Here is a 25,210-nt window from a genome sequence, read left to right as displayed (position 1 = left end):
CATATAATCTCTTTGTTGTTAATCCTTTTAAGTTACGAAGAATAGAAAATATGGCAGCTAAATAAATTTCTGAGGGAATTGTTATGACATTATGCATGGCTCTTCAAAGTGATGGTAATAAACCACGTATTTACATAAAAGTAATGAAATAACATGTTATACAACAACAACATAGTGCGTAATTGTTTTTTCTTGTTTTTGAAATAAAAAGATTAAAAATTACAACCAGTTACATGTTGCGGTCTGTGTCTCAGCCTAATATTACAAAAAATACTTAAATCCTGATTGCTTTTCGGCGGTGTGGTTAATGGTGATATAATGCGGCCTATAGCTTATTAAATTATTTCGATTTGACATCGATTTACACAATGCCACTGTCAAATACACATTGTATGTTTGACACGCCAAAACACAAAATGGAAATTATTTCGTGACTAATAACATCTTTTCAAGATTAAATGGCATTTCACAAATCGAAGACATCGCTCCTATTCCCAAACGACGCCCTCGAAATTCTGCTCTTAAATATTTCAACGCATCGTAACGACTCAGCAAACATTCTATAACCATAGTGACGCGTACCTCGTTTACAAATTTGTGGGCTTGATAATCATCGGTTCAGCGTAAAAGGTCGTAAATTTACTTTGGCGATTTGCGTTTGTTCGTCAGTGGACATCAAGGTAGTAAATCTTTAATTTATTACTACCAAAATGCCTGTAGACAAACATAGTGGACTAAAAACTGATCTTCCTGCTTGAAGCTGTTGTAGGGTTGCCAAGCAACTCTTGATTGCTCTTGATTGTTATGCTTGATAAAAACCAGATAAAAAGAAAAAAATTCATGCGCTGTGGTAGAATTTATGGGAAATTATATTTAGATGTTTAACGCTCTTTTGTTTAATCTGCCAGTTATCGAGAACAGAAAACCTTTCTCCAAAATATGTAATTACACGTGGGTGCGGTCCAGCGCCTGTTAAGGTGCTGTTTGGGACATTTGTAAATACATTCATTTTCTAGAATAAAAAGTAAACTATATGCCATATCAATGTCAGAGAAAACAAATATACATTGCAAGTTCGTTCAGTGCTGTTCGTACAAAACATTATTCTCGCATGACTTCTAACACAACTTCATTGGCTTGTATATTCCAAACCACTGGTTATCTTGAATATAAACATCAGCAAATATTTACTTGGATAGATTTAGCTCAAGGTTAATTTATGTGCGACGAGTTCGTACCAGTTCCCCACGACATTATTAGTTTCACAACTTTCACTCTCCAAAGTATATAGAGAGGTACACGGTTTGTTCTTTGGTCTATTGGCACACCGCTGCTCATAACATTGTCTTTTGTACTCTTTAAAGAGCAGGAGTGCGCACCTGCGGTAGTTAATGCCAATTTATCCGAACTGTATTTCACGGTTATTTTAGCGCCGATTTTAAGAGACACGTGCTGCTTTTAGTAAAACAAGAACCTGTAATGCGGTCGGTTAAAGCAAAAAAAGGGGCGTCCCTGTTTTAAAGTCAGGCCTCCCGTCCAGAGTTTTTTTTCGAACGACCGAAGTTTGGTAAAGTTTTTCGCAAAACAACAAATAATATAACACTGTGATATATATATATATAGATGTTGTAAGCATTTATAGAGTTATTTTCGAGGCAGCATGCCTTTTAGTCCTATAATATTAACAGCGGAGTTCCATTAAGATTTAACGCTAGGTGGCGTTAACGAGTCACAAACATCAAACTGTGTTTTGAATGTGTTTTTTTTGTCACGATGTTATAAAACAATCACCAACTCACCCAAATGCAGGCAACACAATTGTTGAAACACAGTTGACCGCAGTTTATAAGCATCTGTGGAGAGAAGAGTGACCGACCAGCCCTCCCTCTGCGTTCCAACGACGCTACAATAGACCTTACGACATAAGCTTCATAAGCTCTCTGCATGCAGCCACAGCAAAAAGTTTGTCGCGTATAAAAGCTGTGTGCTTTTTTCGTAGCAATTTTGGCGTTATAATTATCACAAAATGTAGGGAAATTTGTGTCATTGCACACTTCTTGGACAGTGGTAAGTAGATTACTGAGGTATGACGGAATTATAAGCAACTGCAAAACAACACACTAACACAGGCAGTGTTCTTAGATACTGTAATATTGTCATTGAACAGTGTTTATGAGACAGTTTTGAATTGCGAGTTTTTAAGAATAAAGCAGCTTTGTAAACTACAAGTTCAACATTTATTAGCGACGTAGCTTATGTTGATCCTTTTCATCAGCATAGATTCAGTGTTAAATGTTAGCACTATTTCTTAATAGGCTATTTTTTTATGAACTAAATTCGCCCCTCCACATTCGACGTGTTATTACTGTTAAAAAAACCACCTAAACCAAGTGTGCAACAGGACAGCTGTAGTTATCAGTTTATGTTTTAGTACTGGGACCACACCAGACGTAGTCTTGATAGCAATCCTTACCTAATATTGCGTTCCAGTTTTTGTAAAAGTTAAACCAGTGCAGGCGGAGATAAACAGATTAACAACGTTTGTTTAAAATGGAACACCTTGAAAGACCAAATACAGCTCCGCAAGATTCTTGCTCTGGTCCTACGAAGCTTGATTACACAAAAGTTCGAAGCCCATCATCTCTAATGAGACACAAGAAAGCACCAACTGTGCCGAAGATGTATGATTTTGCATTTGGACCTGTTCAGCCAAACGGTAAGCCCTAAATAAGTTGCATACTAACCTATAGCCTACTATGTATTGTTTTGTATGCCGTTTATAAACTGTGTGTTATTGGTCTGTCGCTTGATGAGATAGCTACAAAGTCAACGTAAGTGGCGCTCTAGAGCTGGACGTGTCAAACCAAAAAGAATTTATTGCAGCGAGTGACAAAAAAGTGAACTGACGATGAGGTTGATAGATACGTAGAAAAGTTAGTCTACGTAAAAACGAAGGAAAGCCAGAGTTTAGAATTTTTTTATGATTTTTGCGACCGGTGGTCATCTGGGCTATAGTCAGAGTTGCCATACTGTCCTTTTTCTAAGATTTGTCCTTGTTTTTGACTTAATCTCTTATTTTGTCTAATTTTCAAAAATTACAAAACTTGTATATCTTTTTTGTTTGTCATCCGGTGCTTCGGAACATTTTGTGGCATGACATAACAAAGGTTGGGGGAAGTGCATATCAAATATGGCTGTTTTTCGCATGAAAATATAATTTTTTGTCGATTGTCGTTATTTTGGGGTTCATGTTGATGGCAACCCTGGCTATAGTCCAGTAAGCTTACCAGACATACGCAACCAACATTTTAAACAGCTGAAGTTCAATTTAAAAATCTTGGCTTTAAGTGCAAATGTACTTTTGTTATTACTTTATCAATGTAAACCAGCAAAATTCTGAATAGCAAACAAATGTCTGACTATACCATTTCGCAAAACAAAGACAGAAAGGGGCTTTGGTCACGCATCGGCAATTAATTGCCATAGCAACAACGCGCGCAAGAGAAACGGTGGACGAGAATTTGTTGTTGTTCCATGAGGCCGGACGCGTTGGTTGTGTAAATTGTGCACGACCCACAATTGGCTCCAGCCGACGTAAAGGTTAATAATCGATTGAACACTTGAGGGTATAAGGTGTGTTTGGCCTTGTGGCCTTAAATTTAAAACCACGAAAAACAGTTTTATAATCCCACTGGTGGGCTCTTACAAAGCTTTTACTCTTCGTTCATTGGAGAGGGCCAGAACGGCATATTTTGTTGCCAGCCACGCGTTTTTAAACTTTAATTGACTGCAAGAACCAGTAACTTGTACATTGAGCAGAATAATTGCATTGCAAGAAAGGGTAGACACAGGTTAAACTAGCTTTCATTTTGTAAGGAAGTTAAATATATACACTGTAATTATTACAAAAAATGTTTGTGTAGGAATATTTAATAAAAAAATAAAAGCATCATTTTAAAAACTCTTTAAGTTATTTGTTTGTTTTATTTAGATGTGAAAATTTTGAAATTTGTTGCAGTTAATAGCACAACAAGGAAAAGCAAGAAGATGTCCAGTAATTTAAAGGTGGCAGTTCGACTTCGGCCATTTATATCCTTCTGCTTCATTACAAAAACAACCACGAGGAATTTTTGTGTTTCTTTACTGTACAACATTAAAAGAATTTTTGTTTTAAATTAATCAAATACACTAATGAAAATATAAAGAGCGATGTAAACACATTTTGCAAAAAGTTTGGTATGTTGAATACAGTGCCAGTTGTTTCTAGCAAAATAAATTTATGTTTTATTACTGTGAACACACTCACAAGTCACAGATCATAAATTTACACAGGTTCAACTCAATTGTTTGTCTTGGATATTTTTATACCCTCCTATATTGTCTGGGAGCTTTGGCAAACACAAGCCTTTCTCTGTTTGTCTAACAGGACCTGGATATAAGTTCTGATTTTGAGTTTTGGGTAAACATCCCATTCATAAATTTAATTTTACTCAACTGTCTTTTATTGATTCAATGGTGCTGTTGTAATTAGTTTATTTTTAATCTTATGTATTAATGTCCCAGTCATGTTGCATAGTTATTTTTGGATTTGTATGTAAAGTCAACAATAAACAAAACAACAAATTCATTTCAATTGGTGACATCATGTTACGTAAAAAATGTTTGATAATATATGGCTGTCTTTAAAAAAAATGTTTGATATGATTAAAATTATGTTTGAAATATCTTTGCATTTTTGACCTTTTTCCTTAACAATTCCTTACAATGAGCGTGAGAGAACTCGGAATGCAAACTTGGTCATTGAAATGAATGACAGCACTACCATTATAACTGACCCTGAGGGAAGAGCAGGGGAGAAAAAATTTACATTTGATTATTCATACTGGTCACATGATGGCTACAGAGAGCGCGAAGATGGCTACTTGGAACCTGTGGACGCCCGATATGCTGACCAGGTGTGTTGTAAATGTAATTTTTTTTCACGGTTGTGCTACAGTTGTTTGCCACAAAACTATTGCCGAAAAATGACAAAACTAGTTTGGATGCAAGTTTTGCCTGCAATTATTTGGAATTGGTTTGTTGGGTAAAATCTTCAAGTACCATTTAAAAATTGTGTCATTTTAAATTACCTAAAAAAATTTGAAACAGTGGTATTAAAAATCTATAGAAGGTCACACAGCTGGTCACAACTGAAAGTCAACAAAGAAAGCAAATTTCAATTATGTCAATATCGGTTGCCATTTGGAACCGTAAGTTCAATACAAAGGGTTTTGTGGGCTAATTTGAACTCATGTCTGTCAATATTGGATTGGTATTGAATGTGACAAATGAGTCAAATATAGTTTGAGAAAGGAGTTTGTTTAACAGCAGTTACAGTAATAATAGGGTGATATATTTACACTTTTCATTTAGTTGTTCAAACAAGTGCAGACAATATACTAGTCCTGTCCTATAAAAATTGGAAATAAAATAATTGTTATAGTTAATGCCTTCGGTTCTTCCATTTTGTCCTTAACTTTTTGTGAGTCGTCATAAACTTCTGAAGTATTTTTCAGACATCAATAGTCATGATGTTTAAATAGTAATGTATCTGGTTTAAACACCAAATTACCAGGGCTCAAGGGAGCTTAAAAATATCAATTGCAGCTACTAAATTTAATTGAAATAGCAATGTTTTTTACAAAGTTGTTATCAAATTATCAAACTTTATCAAAATCAAAAGAAAGTGTTATAAGGATTTTAAATGAATGCAGGTTTCCAGCTTAGTTTCTATAATACTTGCATGCTTTTCGTGTGATAAAACAACTAAAACATATTCCCATGGGAAAATAATTCTAAAACCACAAACATTAATAATTGTTTGTTTACAGGCTCGAGTGTTTGACGATTTGGGCAAAGGAGTTCTTGAAAATGCCTGGAAAGGATTCAACTGCTCATTGTTTGCCTATGGACAAACTGGCTCAGGAAAATCCTATTCTATGGTGGGATATAACCTGAATAAAGGTGATGTTCCATGACAAACAAAATTTATTGTTACCCGTCAAGGGCCTATTGTTGTGTCACAAGACCACTTAATACGCCACCTGCTAGAAATGACAGTATTTATGTTACATATGGCTTCAAATGTAGAAATTTGTCATTTCTTGTGAAGATTTTGTGCATCAACTTACTTGCAGAAAGTTTTCAAATAATATTCTTACTTAGTATTTTTTTCTTTTTCTTTGTTAGGTATTATACCTATTACATGCGAAGAGCTGTTCAAAGGAATTGACCAGAAAAAGCAAACCGACGAAGCATCAAAGGAAGCTGAATACCAGGTAAAAATATATAAAATATGAATTAAGTATAAAAACTAGCACAGGGCTGCTTAGATTGTCGATTAGAATAGTATACACAAAAAAAAAAACGTAATAAAACACTAGCCACTTAAGTTACACAAAAAACATCACGTGGTCTTCTCATGTCACGTGGTTTGTGGTTCGGCTATTGTTTTGTCTCTTCTTGTTTTAGTGACAGAGAACAACACTGAATCATGGGCGTGGCTAAAATTACGCCGAACAATGGAAGCCACTCGCCAATTTTCCGATTTGTGTCGACCTTTCAGACCTTTGCTGTTCGTTGCAATAATGAAAGCAACGGTTTAGATTTAGATGCATGTATAATATAAAAAGCCTTCCAAATTTACCAGAACATATTGTCGTCCCCATTACGCCTATTGATAAAATATGGTTTCGTGTTGTTGACCGTATGGTTTACCGTTAACAGTGACAACTGTATTGTTTTGGTAATGTCAACAAACAAGGGTGTTTTAGAGGTGAATATCGATTGTCTGCAGCTGCCTGTTTGTTCAACTTATCTTAAATCATGAATAATCAAATTATAGTATGGATTAAAGAGCCACTTGAGTAAACGTGTAAAGTATATGCATTTTGCTAAATCCTTTCAGGGGCATTCTTGAATGTATATAAATGTATAAAAAATTGAAGGTTAATAGTTACTGAAATCAAATTATAAATAAAAAAGGTGTGGTAACATTGCATGTCCGCCGACGCGCTAGTAGTGGGCGTAAAAAAATAGTTGGAAAAATTTCAAGAGCAAACTATCACAACACAAAACAAAACTAAAAAATATGTTAAAAAACGGCAGCCTGTGTGCTTTTAACCTCAGCCGAACAGACATATTTTCAACTGACAACTTTTCCGTTACGATTTATGTTTATTAAATTGTAACCAGGTTTCAGTTTCGATGTTGGAGATTTACAATGAGACTGTGAAAGACCTGCTTAATGTCAGCTCGTTCAAGAAAGGTGGTCTGAAAGTGCGTGAACATCAACAGAAGGGGTTTTATGGTAAGCAAAAGTTCCATCCTGTTAGGGAAATGCCGTACGCAGACTAAATTTTCAAAATGAGTTTTAATGTTCCTTTAAGGCTAAAAGCCCGAATTATAAATTGCTCTTGTTTGTTTGATATTAGTTTTGTAAAATTTTACGATTTTCACACCATTTGTAGCTCTCGGTCCTGTTTAAATTTTAACTGGTATTTTTACCACTTGTAGACACCTAGTCCTAAACTTTATTCTGCAGTTGAAGGCCTACAGGTGTCACCAGTAAGCAGCTATGCAAACATTGAAGCTCGAATTGCGGAGGGAACAAGAAACCGAACTTTGGCCGCCACAAACATGAATGCCACAAGCTCCCGAGCTCACACTATTGTGGCCATAAACTTTGCACAGAAAGCGAAAAACGATGTGGGCAAAAGCATGACGAAGACCTCGATAATAAATCTCGTCGACTTGGCCGGCAGGTAACCAACTTCAGACTTTTGAAGTTTAAAGCTTAAATTTGAGCACTGCGAATTTTGACCTTGGTTGACACAGCGCAAAAAGAACGAAATCAAGTTTGGGTTTGTACGCCGACGGTCTAGCGAGCCTGATAGTAGCTTGTGTCAGGCGTGGCGGTGGTAAAGACCGATTTAACGATCCTGTATTGCGTGATAGTAGATAGCGGCTTTGTAAGTTACATAAACAAACGTTGTACTTGTACCAAACATACTTGATATCGTGTTGATTCAACCTCAATGTTCTCAGTATTTTTTTTTGAAAAATGTAAAACAACAGCAGTTATACATAATTAAATGGTCATCAGAAACTATTCGCTGCAACCCCGCATGTTTTTGTTGCAGCGAGCGAGCTGAAAGCACTGGTGCGACCGGAGATCGACTTAAAGAAGGATCAATGATTAACAAAAGTCTCTTGTGTCTCGGGAACTGCATCAAAGCGCTTGCAGACGTACAGGACGGGAAAAAAATAAGCGTCCCATTTCGCGATTCCATCCTCACGAGGTTGTTGAAAAACGCTTTGGGTGGAAACAGCAAAACCATCATGGTAAGTGACAAGTGTGTTTTCCACCTGGCTGGACATCAGTGAAAGAACAGGTCCCATCTACAACAGCACGTAGCTGTGTGGAGTAAACTGCTTTTGACTCGATGATGATACGAAACTATATTTAATGTCAATTCACTGTGGGGGTCGGCACAACTTAAAGCTTAAAACTTGTTGACAACATTATGGCACCGTACCGAACTGATTTCTTCAAGCAACGTATCACTGTATTTGTTTGACACTGTTGTGTACAAAAGAAAGGGCCATGTTCGATTTATTTTTGTGGTGCGTAATAGCAATCTTGCCAATTTTCTTACCAGATTGCTGCTTTGAGTCCAGCTGATATTAATTACGAAGAAACTCTGTCAACTTTGCGATTTGCTGATCGAGCGAAATCCATCAAAACGAAAGCGGTGGTGAATGAAAGTCCAACTGACAAACTGATTCGAGAAATGAAAGACGAAATCAAACGTCTTCAAGGTAACACAGGTTTTGGATACTCTTTGGCTTTTACAGCAAACGTCGACTGCTGGTTACAACCTTTGTGTCTAAGACGCTTGAATGCGGGACGTTTATTGAAAAAAGTATCTTGAAAAAATTTATTGAAAATTTTTTTAAACACATGTGAGGTTTTGTTTTACCGCCTCACAAAAATCTGATTGTACGGAAAAATAAAAGACAGGTTTTATGTACACCACTGTGCGTATATATATTTTATGGAGTACATAATATTTATTTTTACTGGGTATGACCACAAGTCCACAACCACAAAACGTTGTAAATCTTTTTCACTTTATTGGGCAAATATCGAGCGGATGATAATTTTTTATAGCCTACTCCATTTTCCGAAAAGAAACGTTTTTTACATACTCTGGTCCTGGTTAACAGTAAAATAAGTTACTTTAAAAATGGTTTTAAATTAACTTTGTGTGGTGAGACAAAGGTTTTAGGCAATCGACCAAAAATTCTTTTTTTTAAAAGAAATGTTAAAAACTCAAGAAACCGGTACAGTGGTGGTACAGGGAATTTCACCCGAAGAAGTGGAGGCGCTAAGAAAACAACAGGAGGAAGACGTAAGTTTGTTGCGTTTTTTTTAACGCGTTTTTAAACCACTGATTTAAAAAGCCTTATTACTTGCTCTTTATCGCTCTTTCGCGGTCGTAAGAAATGACCCTGTGAAAGCATATTTGCGATTTTAAACATTTAAAAAAGTTTATCCCAGAAGGATTCTAAGCGCTGTTTTCTTACATTTTGTGCTAATTGGAAGTTTTTTGTTCTTTAGTTGCTCAGAAGTCAAGAAGAGATGGAAAATATGAACAGAACGTGGCAGCAGAGATTGGAAGATCAGGAAAAAGAAAAGTATCAACTTTTAATGGATGAAAGACAGAAACAGGTGTGTTGTTTGCTTGCCAATGGCTGTGTGAATCTTTTTGAAATCGTTAAACCGAAGTTTAATGTAGCCAATTTTGTTGTTGTAAATTTAATGTGTAGTTTATTGTAGTAAATTCCAACTAAGTGAAATATATAGTCTTTTACTTTTACCAATAACACCAAACAGGCGTTGATTTGCGTTACCCCTTAAATTATTTAGATGATAACACAGGTTTCTTTCACCTTAAAACTCTTCACAGGAAGCAAGAAAAACAACACCTCACTTGTGGAATTTGAACGAGGATCCAATGCTCACTGGAATGATCGTTCACTTCACACCTCCTGGAAATTCAAGTATTGGAAACGTTGAACCTGCCACTATCATTCTTAAGGGATTGAGGTAAATAGGCGGTAAGAAAGACGTTTTACGCTTTAACTGCAAACATGGTTCTAAATATTGACTATAAGAAGTAAGGCCTGAAATCTTTTTAAATATAAAACGAATCTTTATGAAAATCGCCTTTTTTGGTAATTTAAGGACTAATATTGTTAAAATGTTTCTATACAGTGTACAGAACGATCATGCCTTGATCGAGAACGATTCCAACCGACTGATTTATCTCACGCCTCACGAAGCTCATGGGAAACTTCTCGTGAACGGAAAGGCGGTCACAGAACGCACTGAGCTTCGTCACAATGACAGGTGAGTCATTGTGTCAGGGACTATTACCGTCAAAGCTTATCGGTCAAATAACCTGCAAAAATTAACTAAATTCTTTGGAACTGTATGGTTAAGGAAACAAAGCACGTAGGTAAACACGCGAATTACTGTTCAAATAAAAAAGGTCATTGAAACAGCTTTTGACATTATTAACCAAAACGATTGCGTGAAAGGCTGTAATTTTGTGCTTCTCCTTTCTTACACAATCTGCTGCTTCTAGGAAATTGATCCCAACCCTCTTGTTTCAGTTTGATTTTATCACGTCTTTTGTCCCTTGCATCTGGACCTTAGGTCAATGTACATTTTCTATAACATGGAATTTAGTGTGGTTAAAAAATACGGGAACTGTCATTGTTATTGGCATTCGACATGCGATACTTTGGTTTGTCATCTCAGCATATAGTACAACAGTACCACCTTTGTTTGTTGGGTAAAGTGTGTTGTACCAATTTGGCCTTCTAAAGAGAGACAAAGAAGAAATTACTTGTGTTGTCGATATTTTATGGGTAAAGCGATAGTAGAAACACATATTGACCGATCAATATTGCGACAATAACTTGATCAGTCTTGTTATCGACGTAACAAGCGTCTATATTTGTGGTCATTACGAGCGGTTCTGCGAAAAAGTAGAAAAAAGGGCGAGTGAAACTAAAGACATGTGATATTTTGCCAGCTAACATGTGTTTGTTTTTGTACTGCAAAATAGTAAAAAAAGCCTTTCAAAAGCAAGCAACTCAACTAGGAATCCTTTTGTACTTATTGACGACCGTCCAATATACGATAAATAATTCACAAAACAGTGTCTTTTCACTTTGTTTTCCTACAACAACTTTGTTTTTTTTTCCAGGGTCATGTTTGGATCGAACCATCTTTACGTGTTTCACCATCCACAAGATGCAGCGAAACAAGAGAAGGAGGGAGAGCGAGTTCAGAAAGTCTCGTTCGATTCAGCGCAGGAAGAAATCGCACAAAACAAGGGGTTCGACATGGACAAAACTGGAAAATCCACCGGTACACAACCCTACATAATAACACGGTCCTATCGCGAATTACTGGTACTTATCACACGAGCCAACACTAAAACTAACACAGCACTGAAACTAAAGCGTCGAACTTATTTTTGCTTTTTTGCCTTAGATGTGATTTACTGGTTTGAAACTTGCTTTTTGTAACTTATGTAAAAAGTTAATAATAAAAAATTAATAACATTAAAGGGTTACTAAAAAATAATGATTTTTGGGACAATGTTGACAAATAGCCAACCCTAATTGTACTAATTCCAGCCTTAATAAGACCAAAGCCAAAAAATGCGTAGCTACAAAGATTTCACTGCGGCAAAATATTGCAGAGATTATCAAGAGAACGGCAATAATTCTTGCATATAGCTTTTTCATTATACACCAAGGCATCAATTTTCTTGGAAAAGTAACAACAGCCGAAACTAACAAATTTGTTCTCCCACTTTTCAGAGGACATCCTCCTCCAGGAAGATCTTATCCAAGTGATGCCGATGGTGAATGAAGCAAACGCAATGTCAGAAGAGTTGGACCAAAAAATGATTTATGAGATTGCGCTGATAAGTCCGCAAGCAAGAGGATTGAAGGAAGGTCGAACCGAGGTTTGCATAAAAGGATCTTTATTAATATTTTAGATATACGGTATTGCTTTTATGGGTTGTGCGTTCGAAGTTTTTTTGATTCAAATAATGTTTAAATGCAGGTTATTCCCTTTGGGTCATTTTACTGAATTCGAGAAATACACACCTACTATAAGTTATATATAGAGAATATCCTAAACCTATGATTTAAACCTAGTTTGGATTAAAATAGTGGAAAAGACGATTTAAAAAAAATATATTTTTCAACACTTGAAAATTATGTTCGAAACAGCAAAAGTATTCTGTTTTGGGCAATAATTATCCCTCCTAAAGTAAAAAACGATTTCCCTCCTAATGTAATTTTTTTTATAACATACCTCCGATAAGACAGGAAAATTGCAGATAAATATTATACTGCACATTGTGCATGTAATGATGGAATATATAAAAACGTTGTGGAACTGCATTCAAAATTTCGGAATGTTTTGTAGGTATCCATCAAAGCAAGAAACCTGGTCACTGGCCACGATTATATGTGGGATAAGAACGAATTCATCAACAGAAAATACGCAATGCAAGAAATGTATCAAATGTATGTTGAAGAAGATGATGATTGGAAGAAAGATCAGGTGTGGATTGTTTGTTGTGAAGGAAAAATGAAGAAATGATATGTTACTGTTTGCGGTTTAATATATTAAACCTTGACCAGTTTTATGCAAAAATTTTTTTATTCAAGATATAGGTGAAAACTATTTATCAATAAAACGTCGCCCTACAGGCTAGGCACACGAAATCGATAAAACAGTTCTCATATTTTATTCGTAAAAACCTTCACCCAAAGCTAATGATTTTAAAAATATTGCTATACAAGACGTTCGATTTTAAAAATATTGCTATAACAAGACGTATTTTGTCGCAGCACCAGACCTAAATCGGTTGTTTTTTTATCGCAGGATAAATCCCCATTCTGTCAAGCTGACAATAGTGACGTCATAGTCGGATCCTCCTACGTCTTCCTGCAAAGTCTTGCTTACTTGGTTAGTACATTGCACCAACCTATATATTGTTTGAAACCAAAAGGAGCGAGTGTTTCGTTTCAGGATTAATTAATCATAAATGCAAACAATTCAATAGGCCGTACTGGTACCATATTATCAGTCTTTTTTTTTGCACATATTTTCCACATTCCAAATCGCAACCATACATTAACTTAATTTACCTGTCATTTTTGAAACCGCGCTAAGGTGTTTGTATAGAACACATGGTGTTTTCCCGAATATCATCCAGCTTTATAGCTTCGTTTTCAGGACAATATTAGGTGAATTTTATGCATTCTGTTACGTGAAAATGTCATAACAGACTACACGAATAAGTCTGTATAAACGGGTGGGCAAATATCCAAAATATCTTTACTTGTCAAATATAAGACGAAAACTGACGTGCCTTTCCAATAGACAAAATTATTTTGAAAATTGTTGGTTCCATTCTAGTCTTGTAGATGCGTTTTTGAATATGTGATTAAGCTTTTACAACCATTATACGTGTCCCCTACCTTGTCAAACCCAGAAAGTAACCTATTACTTGCACATCACACAGATGGACACGAGTGACACGATCCCCATTCGGGATTACAAGGGTGCTGAGGTGGGTATGATGACGATTGAAGCGAACCCATGTAACATGGAGGGTGTAAAACTGGGTGAAGATGATTTTGTGGAAAACCCTTCTGAGCTGAAGAAGCGAAATCTCAAGTTTCAGATCAAGATTAACAAAATCATGGGTCTCCCGAGAAAGTATTCTGAGGTCAGTAATATAGAAGGTTTACGCTTAGATTTTAAATGCAAATTGTGGGAAGTGATAGCTGGGGCGAATAAAATGTCTGTAAGGATGTTTTTTTACGAAATTGTTTGTTGTTTGTCGTTTTAGCCAGTTTTTTTGTGGCTTAAAACCATTTCCTACGATTTTTTTTGTAAATAATCGCCTTGTTATTTTGCAACATTTAAAAAGTTAAAATTGAAATTTGTTGTTGTAGATTTTCTGTCGTTTTAAATTTCACCTTTCGCCCGAATGGAACTGCAGTTCCCGCATCAAGGCGTCAGCTAACTGCGAAGTCTACTTCGAGAAAATGTTTTCTGCACAACCTGTTACAGCGCAGGTAAAATCATGTCACATTTCAATTCCATACACATTTGCTAAAACATAAAAATCCAAAAGAATTACTTGAAATCCAACATATCTTAACATCTTATGTGCGTTACCATAACCTTCTTTCGACCTAAATAACAAAACTAAGCTTCCTGTGAAGATGTACACATTTTGGCAGCACAATTTTGCGGAGTATATTACATTTTTGTTCGTTTAGGAACATTTTTTTATTTAATTCATCTGTTTTACAGTTACTGACAGAAATAGAAAATAATCCCATCACAATTCAAGTTCTCGGCAAACAAAGAGAGGAGGTAAGGGCAAGAAAATGCAAGTAAAATAATTACAACGTTTGTTTTGTTAAAACATATTGCTTTGTTGTAGTGAGATGATGCCAAAGTATAAGTTTTTTAGAAGTTTGGGTATATTATTTAGAAAACTGTTAAATCTCAAGTTTTGTTAAAAAATAGGCAGTTGATGAGAAAAAGATGAAAATGTCGACGCGTGAATTGCTGGCGAAAGAAGATGGGGTGATGACGTACACAGCGGAGAAACCCCAAGCCCCAGCGGTGCCACTAGCTAATGACAAGTCTGGGAACCTTAAACGTCAGCAATCAGAACTTAAACATTTGCAGAAAACTATATCCAACTCAAAGAAAGCACAAGATGAGGTATTTCAGTTTTCTACCAAGAAAACGTTTTCTTGCCGAACGTTGTCATTAATATAAGTGTTGCCGTAAATATTTAAACATTTGTCTGTTTGTAAAGTTCATATTAGTTTTTTTGTGATGTTTATCTAATTTTTAATTTTATGATGTTTATTTTATTTTTTTAAATCTTGTCTGTCGAAAATGAAGAATAGTAAGTGTATAATTCATAAATGTTAATTTCAAAACTTTGTTAACTTGCTCAGTTTAATTAGGTTTTAACTCCGCATAACAGTTCGATGTTTTCAGGTGGAAAAAGCCAACGTGAAACTGAGGGAGGAAAACGAGGATAATAAAAGGAAAATGGAAAACATGCAAAACAAACTGGTAAAAATGTTTGGCGACATTAAGAGTCAAGAAATTTAAAGACATTCCTCAAAAAGTGGAAAGAGTTTAGTGTTGTCCAGGTTCTTTTGGCCAAAGAAGAAAGTCAACATTTTAGTTTAGTGCGTTATACAAGTTTTAGGGTAGTCGTTATACTGGTGGCCGGATAACCATAGTGGGTGCATCAACCAACGTTCCTGCCCAAAACTGATGCTTACCTGAATACATTGTTCAACAGGATACTTGAATTTTACAGCACAATACTGGAATAGTTTTTTTCTCGAAAAAGCGCTTTTACCTCTTGTATTTTTCAGGATCTCATTGCTAAAGTGGTCAAGGAGGCAAAAAGCAAAAAGGAAACCATGATACTGGTGAGTTCATGTCCTCTCACTTGATTTGATTTCATTCAAATGGCTTACCTGCAGTAATTTCTGTCTTTCAACTGAATCGTTGTGATTTTAACACAGGCTGACCCGGTTAAAGCAATCTTACGACGTTAATTACCAGGTAAGCCATTTGATTGAGTGTGTGTTTCTAACTCGTATTGAAGCCAGAGTTGTAAGTTGGGTCGGGTTCGGGCCAAAGTTTCAATAAACTGGACTTGACTCGGCTTTTTGCCGTATTTTCACCAACTTTCAGGCCTGATTCGAGCTTTTTTATATAACATCAGATTCGGGCCGGGTTTTTGGCTTCTATTTTCGGGTTCGGACCCCAATTTCAGGCCCGCTTACAACTCTGATTGAAGTTGATTTAGGCGAAATTCAATTGTATATTGTAAAACGTGTATAAAAGGAACGAAGGCAAAATACATGTTGACTAAAGTTTTGATTACCCTGCATTTAATACCCCGGAGTTAGGTAGCTCGACCCGCATTTGTTTATCCCGTTTACCAACATTTTACCATTTCAGGTTGCGCGAATCGACTATATCCTTCAAACAGGCAAAGACCTTCCTGCTGACAAAATTAAAGAACTTACCCCAAAACCGTCCGAAGCTCCTGGAAAAGCCACTTCCACTCAACCAACCCACCATCCACAGAAGCGTGTACCAAGTGCCCCAAGAAAAAATCCCAAATCATCAGCTTGTGTCATTTTTTAGCAGCTTTGTAAGTTGTTTTGCCTTTGATAAACGAAATGCATGTTTTGAAGCAAACATGGGTGATATTGATGCTTTATAGTCTTGAAGATTCTATCCCCTCAAGTGCTTGTTTTTATATTTGAAAACTAAACGTTTTGAAAATATTTTTCGTCCACGAGTTAGAATTCTAATTGTTCTTACTTTTAGCATCGCAGCAGCCTTTGTTAGCTTAATACTTTTTGCACTTGTTATGTTGCCTTTTTGTAGCATGTATTTCCTATGCATTGTTTTTGTAAACAGGTTTGTTAATTCGTACAGTTAGCATGCACGATGACTCACAACATCAGGTTTTATTTAAAGAGTAACTTGCCAATATTGGACTATTTTAACCCTTGATTTTAGGTTTATCGGTAACGTTAAACCAGTGGTTTTCAACATAGTGCCTAGTTTTATAGACTACTCTGTTGCGTTTATTATCATATTTTTTTCTCGGGGTTAAAATGCCTTACTATTAGCCAATAGTAGAACACGTTATTATTCTTCGTAGTCCGTGTCATTAAATTCAGGACTTTATGTGACTGTTTATAACTTGTTGTTTTGATAAAAAGGCTTGTTTATATTTGTGTGTTTTGGCGTTGGTTGTGTACTATTATTTCTTCTGTGATTTGTTTCCTTTTCCTCTCGCAAGAGTTCTATTTGCTCAGTTCCCCGCTCTGTAGCTTCAATAAAAAAAAATGTCACTAATTGTTTGTTACTATGACAAATGGTAATACCGAACAGAAGGAATAGTGCCTACTGAGAATCAGGGGTTCCCAATATTTTTATTTAAGACGTCTTTCAAAATTTCGGCAAAAAAGACGTATTAAATCAGACGACCAACAGTAATTCTATTTAATATCCAAATAGTACTGTGAAGTCATTTTTTTCACATGAAAACGTAAATTGGCCTACCACAATAATGCATAATATAAATTGCTTGTAAAGACTTGTTGGAAACATCTTCAGTGCATTGGAAATATCTTCGTGGACTTTAATCAACCATATTATCAGGTAGGCACATGTAGTTAAGTTTTTTTACTAAAATATCCAAGAAATATTTATTTTGACTGCGGTACTGCTGCTAACCTCACTGTGACGACTGCTCGTTCTCTATGTGTTGAAAAAGACAGCTAATACGCGTAAATAGCAGAAATTGAAAATAAAATCTCATTATCATGTTATTCGACAGTTCTTTTCTGTGTCTGTGGCAACAGTCTGTGCAAACAATACTGATGGAATCACATAAATTTTATCTCAAAGACTCAAGCCATGCCCAACCAAACTAGTGGTGTTAATGTTTATTCTGACACCAAGAAAGATCTACTTTTGTTTAAAAACCTCTTTTGTGGGTTAAGAAAATGTTCGACAGTGTGATCTGTCCTAACCAACTTTGATTTAGGGATTAAAAACAGACACTTGTGTTTACATCTCCCGATTAGGACAAATTAATTTCCATGTAAATATTTTATGATCTCTATGAAATGTCGGCGGGCGGCAAATTTGACTGGAGTTTTAAGTTTTTATTCACTCTTTTTATTCACAGTAACGACATCCTTTGTTTATATATTAAGGAATCTCTCTAATAGATAAACTAAAATGGTTTATTAGCTGTGTTGGGTGTTGAAGTAGTTGGCAAAATGGCAAGCAACAGGGAAGGGGTTAAAGTGAGCATTCGCTCAAGGCCCATGATAAAAAGGTTTGCAATAAGTTTTTTTTACTTACTGTTGTAATTTGTTTTTGATGTTTTCGACTTTTTGTTTGACTTTGTGAGTGGTTGTTCTTAATTTTACCCTATTTGTGAAGGGAGTCTGGTTGTGACTCTCAGTGGGATGTTGACACACATCAAGTGAGATTAAAATTGAACAAGCAAAAGTCCTATATCTATGGTGAGCTGGTTTTATGCGAACTTAACTATTTTCCTAATTGTAGGTGCCAAATTCAAAATGTGAAAGTAAAGAAAAATCTGACACTTAAATGATGAGGCTGTTTTCTATAATCGTATTTTTTAACCTTTATTTGAAAAAACACTTTTACTTTTGGCAGATCGAGTATTTAGTGATGACGAGACTACTAATGATGTTTACGAAGAAATAGCTGAGCCCATTATTCAGTCCGCCATGAAAGGTTTTAATGGTATGTTTTACAAAGCACGAAATATTGGTTCTGAACTTCTGATCCTGCAATATAACCAACTTAGACTTGTATGACCAAAAAAAAAACTTCAAATGGTGTGTAAACTAATGCAAACAATGAAATATGAAATTTAAAAAATATATAAACTAAACAACAGTGTGTTTTAGGTACTGTGTTTGCTTATGGCCAAACCTCCTCAGGCAAAACATACACAATGATGGGATCAAGGAGCAATCCAGGCATTATTCCTTTGGCAGTTAATGAAATATTTTCTATGATCCAGAAGGTACCAACTAGGGTTCCTCTATTTCTCGACTTAGTGTTTCTCGAGAAACGAGAAATTAAAAATCCATTTCCCGAGAGTCTCGAAATTTTTATTTAAGCTGATTTTGTAACAAAAACAAACAAACAAACAAATTTCCGATTGTACGTTTTTTCGCTTCTAGTAGCGATTACAAGTAGTGATTTGCTAGCAAGTCAGCCAAAAACGAAGCGAGTGTTATTGATCTTACGCAACCAGGTGTGACTTCTGCCTGGGAAAGGTGAAAGTTTACAGCAACGCACGTTAAAAATCACTGTTTCGCAAGCAAAATAAGAAGGTTATGTGCCCAGTCCGCTCTAGAGGCGAGTTGAAACAAAAAATACACGTAATAAGAGGTGTCGCATTTACTTTTTGTTAAGATATGTGACATAATTTAAAAAAATAAATAAAAATTTCTCGAGACTCAATTTTTTCGTAATTTATCGAGAAGGAACTCTAGTACCAACAGTGTCATTTTAAATAGTTCTAATTTTGAATGTTTTATGCTTTGCTCTTAAAATGTCCCCTCAATTAGTAGTTTTGTGGGCAAAAAATGGTCACTGTTTTTAACACATTTGTATGATGCTTGTGATACCTGTTACTTTTTAGACCCCTGAACGAGAGTTTTTACTTCGTGTTTCATATCTTGAAATCTACAATGAAAATCTTAAGGATTTACTTGCATCTGAAGTGGTCCCTCTATCTATCAGAGAGGATGAGTTTGTAAGTTAATCGATATTAATGTTTTATTGTCAGTTCTTAGTTTTTGCTTTCCTTACCGCAGTAGCTTGGTTTGTTTAATAACTATATGTAGTAAATTATGTTACTTTTTATCCACATCTGCATAAAACATTTTTTTCTCCAGAAAACAGTTATTGTTCATGGACTAGTTGAGGAAATGGTGACATCACCAGATGATGTCTTGGCCCTAATGGAAAAGGGAGAAAAACAGCGACAGATGGCATCCACTAACATGAATGAGCGTAGCAGTCGATCCCATACTATTTTCAGAATGGTAAAATATAAGTGATATTTTTGCCAATCAAATTTTGAGGGGTTGGGCATGATTATGTACAAAGAATGTCACTGGGAATTTTTTAATATACTTTGATAAATAGATGTTGTTGTAATCAGTACAGCATCAACTTGTCTGCATTTACATGAAAGCAAGTGTTATTTGCAACAGCACCAGTACAACATAGTTTTCTGACACTTGTCAGCATTTTTAAGTACAGTACCACTATTTAATTCCTCATTTTTTGTTGTTTGTGTTGCTTAGGCAAACTTCTGAACTTGGCTTACCCTTTGCATACAAAGACAAAAATAAATTCTGCCTTGCTTATTCAGATTATTGAAAGTCGTGAACGTGGGGATTTGAATCGAACCCAAGAAGAAGCAGAAATGGCTGTCAAAGTTTCACATTTGGTACGTTGATTGTTTCAAAAAATAACTTGGTCATTTACAAACTAACAGTTTAACCTCAAAATATAACTCAATCTTCTTGAAGCAAAGAGAATTGCCTTTTAGCGAATTTTTTCAAATATTACAAGATGACTGGTGCTCAGTTTGTATTTAGCTGATAATACTCTGATTGACTGTGACTCACTTTATGCACATGTCATTTTTCTACAACAATTGGATAATGCAACTCTCCTAGTCATCAGATATCTTGCACATTTTCACTTTTTTCTGGTGATAAAGAACTTTTGCATCATGCTAATCATTCGGAAATAAACTAAAATTTTACAAAAGATTATTCAACACAGAAGTTTAAACTTTTAAACCCTAATTTAATACTAGTTATGTGCGATTAGGCAGGGAAGAAGTTACTTATTCTTATCCCTGTCCATAGATAACCAGTGGTCTAGTACCAGTGGTCTAATATGAATTTGAAAGTGTTGTTGATAAATAATGAATCCTGACAAAAGTGCAAAACTAATTTTGTGACAGAATCTGGTGGATTTGGCTGGTTCCGAAAGAGCAAGTCAAACTGGTGCTGAAGGGCAACGTCTCAAAGAAGGATGTTACATCAACAAAAGTTTAATGATTCTCGGCCAAGTTATCAACCAGATATGCAAAGAAAGTGAATCTGGACCTGGAACAGTGTAAGTATAAAGGAATTTATCTTTTTCAACCACACTTGTATTTAAAATTGCCAAACCAGATTTCTCTTTTTTTAGCATTGTTCTTTTTTTGCCAAACAATACTTGGCTACAACAAGTTAATAGAAAATCATTAATTCTTTTTAACTCAGGCATTCAAATATTTTGTAAATAAGACTGCAAATAATGTGTTGAAAACTTTGTAAGGAAACTTACAAAAGACATATTTCTTATACATTAATGATAATAAAACCAGTGGCATTTTTACGTACATGTGTAATTTGTTGTGTTTAGTTTCAAAAGTTTTCGTGACTCAAAACTGACTCGGATTCTTCAATCATCACTTGGAGGAAATTCTCTCACTGCAATTATTTGTACTGTAACCTTAGCTGTGGTTGATGAAACTGAAAGTACTTTAAGGGTAAGTCCATAAGATGCTTTAAAAAAGAAAAAAAATACTTGCAGGCAAAGGCAAGGCAATCGGGCCATACAGAGTATTTGTGATATTTTTTTATTTTTTTTAATGTTTGAGGAAATCAAAGCATATAATTCTGGTTGAAAACTTAAATTTACTATAGCGTGGTGTTTTGTGATACCATAATAACAGAATCATGATTGGTTGCAGCCTCATAGACACCTTTTATTATTAGTTTTTATTTATGTTACACTGACTTATTTTGTTTTCTTCTGTGCAGTTTGCGAGCAGTGCTAAAAAAATAACCAACAAGCCAATAGTTAATGAAGTTCTTTCTGATGAAGCTCTTCTCATCAGACAAAAGCGGGAAATTAACAAGCTGAAACGAAAAATAGAAGAGGTATGCATTGAACACAAATTGCTGCTTCAGCCAAAACCATTTTAACAACCTACAGTTTTTTTGCCAAGAACTGTTTGCATTTTCTGTGTTTAAAATAGTCTTACATTTTTAGACGTTTTATATTTTGCACCAAATTCTGCTGGTACAACACATTTCCATTGGGTCGAGTAAAAGCTTCTGCTAGATCCAATTAGAATTATGTGTTTCCAGCAAAGTTAAAGAGTTATTTCTTTACTTCATTTATTAACCTTGTTTTGTCACACACTTTGTTCTGATACTCAGTCTGATGGGCATGTATACTATTTCTCTTAGATGGAGCGACAGAAAGGACAACTTGGTGTAGATGACTTGCTGGCAGAGAAAGAATTGCTGCAAGATAAAAACCTTAAACTAACAAGAATGTTACTTGTGTCAAGCTTACCCCCTGACTATAGTAAGGTATCAAAGCCTTTACACTTGTGGCATTTAATATGTACTTTTCATATGTAAGCTATTTTGCAATTGTATATACTTTTTCATTCTTGTGGCAACCTTTTTTTAACACAAAACAGTAAAAATCTCAAGTTTAAGTTAGTAATAATAAAGTACGATATTTACGTATGATATTGTTGCAACTAGTACACTCTTCAATCCCTTAATTTTTTGTCATATTTATTTTTAGAAGCAACAGAAGATGAGAAGGGAGACCTGGTGTCCTGGGGCTAGGGGAAATAACCTACAAGTTGGGTGGCATGCAACCCCACCTAAAACTGACATGATAAACAATGGTAAATAATATGCTTTGAAAATACTTCATTGCAACCAGGCTTGAGGCAATAATTTGTACAATGTGCAGAACAAAACATGAAATTTTTCGCAAATGTGCACTCCAAAATGTACCTCAAATACATATAGTGTTTTCCTTTATTTTATTGTTAAATCCTCAAGCTCTTTGTCGATTTAACGAATATGTTTTCCCACAATTTACAAAAACTAGACCAATAAAACTGTTATGTAAGTACTTACACATCTTACATTGCTGGTATCAAAAGTGCTTGTTTGTAGTTTTTTTTAAACCTAAACATCATTGTAAAAAATGCCCACCTAACTTAAATCCAATGACACTTTAATTGATTGTTTTTTGTTAGTTTTGCTCCTGTATATCAAACCTTTTTTGCAGAAACGCTTTTGGCAGACTTTTCGGTCAATCAATCCACATTTATATCTGACCTTGAGGTTGATGAAAGGTCAAGGTTGTTTGAGACACCCCAAATACAAGCCAGCAAACGACACAACAATAACACTGACAGCAAACCTGTTACTGTTGGGAAGAAAATGAGATTTGTAAGTTTCTAGTTATAAACTAAAAGAGAACCAAACCAACTAATAAAGCCATAAAATTTTTGTGTCTAGAAGTCAGCCTGCCATAATATTTTCTTAACTGGCTTTATAATTTAAAAAACTCCTAGGACAGAGTTTGCTGATCAAGCCAGAAAACTTACACTTATCTCACAAATCCTTCAAACTTATTTTTAAGGTATGGCTGTTTTTAGTAAATGTCGACCTTTTTAGAATGAGAGTTCAATTAAGCCAAGAGATAATGGTGAAGCACTGGCTGAAAAACTTCAACAAGCTGAGAAAGCTTTAGATGATGTGAAGCTTTCCAAAGAAATCATTGAACAGGTAAACCTTTGTGGTTCCAATGTAATGGTGAATCCTAACAACAGGTTTTGTAGTAGAAATAAGTTGGGACAACTTTGAAAGTTTACAACCAAAAAATACTGTGCCCCTTTTCAATCACTATGCATTATATCCCACCCGTTGTGGTTGCGCTTTAGTTTGTTTCAAATAAATATGTGAATATATTTGTATGTCTGTTATATATGTAATCGTTTTCACAGGAAAGAAATGAACTGCTGGAAAAAGTTGCTGAACTGGAAGTTGATTTGGAAGATTTTAAAAATGGGGATTGTCAAATATCCTCTGTTGGAGATAAAGACGAGTTAAAACTTGAAATCAATCAGCTTAAAGGACAGGTTAGATCACACTAGGCTTATACAGATAATATTACTTAATTTCCTAAGCAAACTTGTGTCTTTATTAACTGGATACACGCTAGCAAGTTTTGTGTGCAGATCAAGTTGCAGGAAAGTGCCATAAGTGAATATTTGTCTGACCAAGATTTGCACGAGGAGGAAAAATCAAAACTTCGACTTAAAATCAGCAAGTTATCTGATCAAGTTGTGGAACTTGAACGTCGTGAAATTGCAAGAAGTGACACCGACAGTTATGTAAAAGGTGATTGAACTACCAATTACTATTGTTTACTCCGACATTAGTTTTCTCGGCTCGGCACATCCCTAATTATACTACATAATGGCTGTTGCTTATAAGTAAATTTGTGTTAAATAAACCTTTCAGGTACTTTTAGAAGATTTGTCCAGGAGTTAAAACCTCCCTTAAACTTTGCTTTGCTTGGAGTAATTACACAGCCATCTGTTGTATTTGGTGTATAAGTAGCACTTTTGCAACCTCATTTGTCAGATACAGAGCTGACCGGTTTATAGCTTTCTTAATTTTTTTGATTTAAGTAATAAATCTGTATGTCCTGACTTCGAAAATTAATATAAAATATAAGGTCAGCTGGTATGATTTATCTTTGATTATTGCACAGGTCTGAAGGGTCATATAGATGACCTTGAATGTCAGCTACGAAATGCTTGTCACGAAAAGCGATGCTTGCAGGAGCAGTATGATGATGAAACAGATCGTACATACAACCTCAGTTTGTCGGTGGAAAAGTTAAACGATGAACTGGGAAAAGTGCGAAGTGATGCAGACATAAAGTTGGTGGAATACAAGGAAAAGGTAAATCCCAAACCATTTGTGTAAGGTGTGTGGGGAAAATATTTAAATCCGTGTTTTTCAAATTTATTATTCATTATTATTAACGTCATCTTGCTATTATCTTAAGGACTTGTGGTCCATAATGCTCAATGTATATTGTAGCAATACAAAAGCTTGAGTTAATAGACAATAGCTTATTGTTTCATTTCACATGATAGGTTGCAGAACTTTATTTAATTTTAATAGACCACAGTCTCCAGTTAAGTACCTGTGACTTAAACAAGCACATGATCACTGTACCCTTTTTTGCCTTATCACCATCGATAAAAATTTGGGGATGCCACATACTGATTAGGCTTTAAAACAGTGACCTTCAGTTTGAACTAAAACTGCTGAATATAGGAAGTAAGCAAACATTAAAAAAATGGACATAATATATTCCATAACAGTGTCTAGCATAAAAAATTTCCAAACTCTTTAATTAAAATGAAATTTTAATAATTCATAAAAATGTTTTCCATCAACACATTTGGTGGACCACAAATGCCAAAAACAATTTTACAATTATATTTTTAGATGCATCTGATGCAGACTCAGCTAGAGGCATCTTTATCAGCAACAAAAGTAAGTTTAAAAGTGTTGACTTGGTACTCAATTTTCAACTTAATTACCA

The 25,210-nt window shown here is 35.2% G+C and overlaps 3 protein-coding genes across 9 annotated transcripts in view; all 3 read left to right on the top strand.

Annotated features, from left to right (window-relative positions):
- The first annotated feature begins 1,725 nt into the window (after positions 1–1,725).
- On the top strand, positions 1,726–4,186 carry LOC145222289 (uncharacterized). Of its 2 annotated transcripts, none has more exons than XM_080088398.1 (2): positions 1,726–2,716; positions 4,019–4,186. In XM_080088398.1, the coding sequence occupies exons 1-2, from the start codon at positions 2,551–2,553 to the stop codon at positions 4,177–4,179; spliced, it is 327 nt and encodes a 108-aa protein (XP_079944524.1). In that variant the 5' UTR covers positions 1,726–2,550; the 3' UTR covers positions 4,180–4,186. The 2 variants fall into 2 exon arrangements, with proteins under 2 accessions (XP_079944524.1, XP_079944516.1); XM_080088390.1 differs by having other exon boundaries at positions 3,992–4,186.
- Positions 4,187–4,786: 600 nt separating this feature from the next.
- Positions 4,787–17,057, top strand: LOC145222216 (kinesin-like protein KIF28). Of its 2 annotated transcripts, XM_080088293.1 has the most exons (23): positions 4,787–4,955; positions 5,871–6,003; positions 6,229–6,317; positions 7,234–7,348; positions 7,583–7,802; positions 8,181–8,382; positions 8,700–8,859; positions 9,361–9,452; positions 9,662–9,772; positions 10,011–10,150; positions 10,319–10,453; positions 11,319–11,482; positions 11,941–12,089; positions 12,560–12,697; positions 13,022–13,105; positions 13,665–13,871; positions 14,101–14,223; positions 14,465–14,527; positions 14,684–14,884; positions 15,170–15,247; positions 15,559–15,615; positions 15,712–15,751; positions 16,154–16,216. In XM_080088293.1, the coding sequence occupies exons 1-22, from the start codon at positions 4,806–4,808 to the stop codon at positions 15,742–15,744; spliced, it is 2,844 nt and encodes a 947-aa protein (XP_079944419.1). In that variant the 5' UTR covers positions 4,787–4,805; the 3' UTR covers positions 15,745–15,751; positions 16,154–16,216. The 2 variants fall into 2 exon arrangements, with proteins under 2 accessions (XP_079944419.1, XP_079944412.1); XM_080088286.1 differs by lacking the exon at positions 15,712–15,751 and having other exon boundaries at positions 16,154–17,057.
- An 848-nt stretch (positions 17,058–17,905) lies between these two features.
- Positions 17,906–25,210, top strand: part of LOC145222187 (uncharacterized) — a 31,817-nt gene continuing 24,512 nt past the window's right edge. For 4 of the 5 annotated variants that reach the window (XM_080088250.1, XM_080088275.1, XM_080088266.1 and 1 more), the window contains exons 1-18: positions 17,906–18,056; positions 18,164–18,246; positions 18,404–18,493; positions 18,661–18,779; positions 19,404–19,517; positions 19,660–19,809; positions 20,142–20,219; positions 20,745–20,899; positions 21,191–21,317; positions 21,592–21,711; positions 22,024–22,149; positions 22,373–22,478; positions 22,871–23,034; positions 23,263–23,373; positions 23,592–23,726; positions 23,826–23,988; positions 24,365–24,558; positions 25,114–25,161. In XM_080088250.1, the coding sequence (XP_079944376.1) occupies positions 17,998–18,056; positions 18,164–18,246; positions 18,404–18,493; positions 18,661–18,779; positions 19,404–19,517; positions 19,660–19,809; positions 20,142–20,219; positions 20,745–20,899; positions 21,191–21,317; positions 21,592–21,711; positions 22,024–22,149; positions 22,373–22,478; positions 22,871–23,034; positions 23,263–23,373; positions 23,592–23,726; positions 23,826–23,988; positions 24,365–24,558; positions 25,114–25,161 (2,142 nt within the window). In that variant the 5' untranslated portion in view covers positions 17,906–17,997. The remainder of the gene's footprint in view (positions 18,057–18,163; positions 18,247–18,403; positions 18,494–18,660; positions 18,780–19,403; positions 19,518–19,659; positions 19,810–20,141; positions 20,220–20,744; positions 20,900–21,190; positions 21,318–21,591; positions 21,712–22,023; positions 22,150–22,372; positions 22,479–22,870; positions 23,035–23,262; positions 23,374–23,591; positions 23,727–23,825; positions 23,989–24,364; positions 24,559–25,113; positions 25,162–25,210) is intronic. The other variant, XM_080088257.1, reaches the window with a different exon arrangement.

Source organism: Phallusia mammillata, chromosome 1 (genome assembly GCF_965637545.1).
Source record: "Phallusia mammillata chromosome 1, kaPhaMamm4.hap1.1, whole genome shotgun sequence".
Lineage (NCBI taxonomy): Eukaryota > Metazoa > Chordata > Ascidiacea > Phlebobranchia > Ascidiidae > Phallusia > Phallusia mammillata.
The sequence above is the reverse complement of the archived record's forward strand: the minus strand, read 5'-3'. Positions and strand labels throughout refer to the sequence as shown.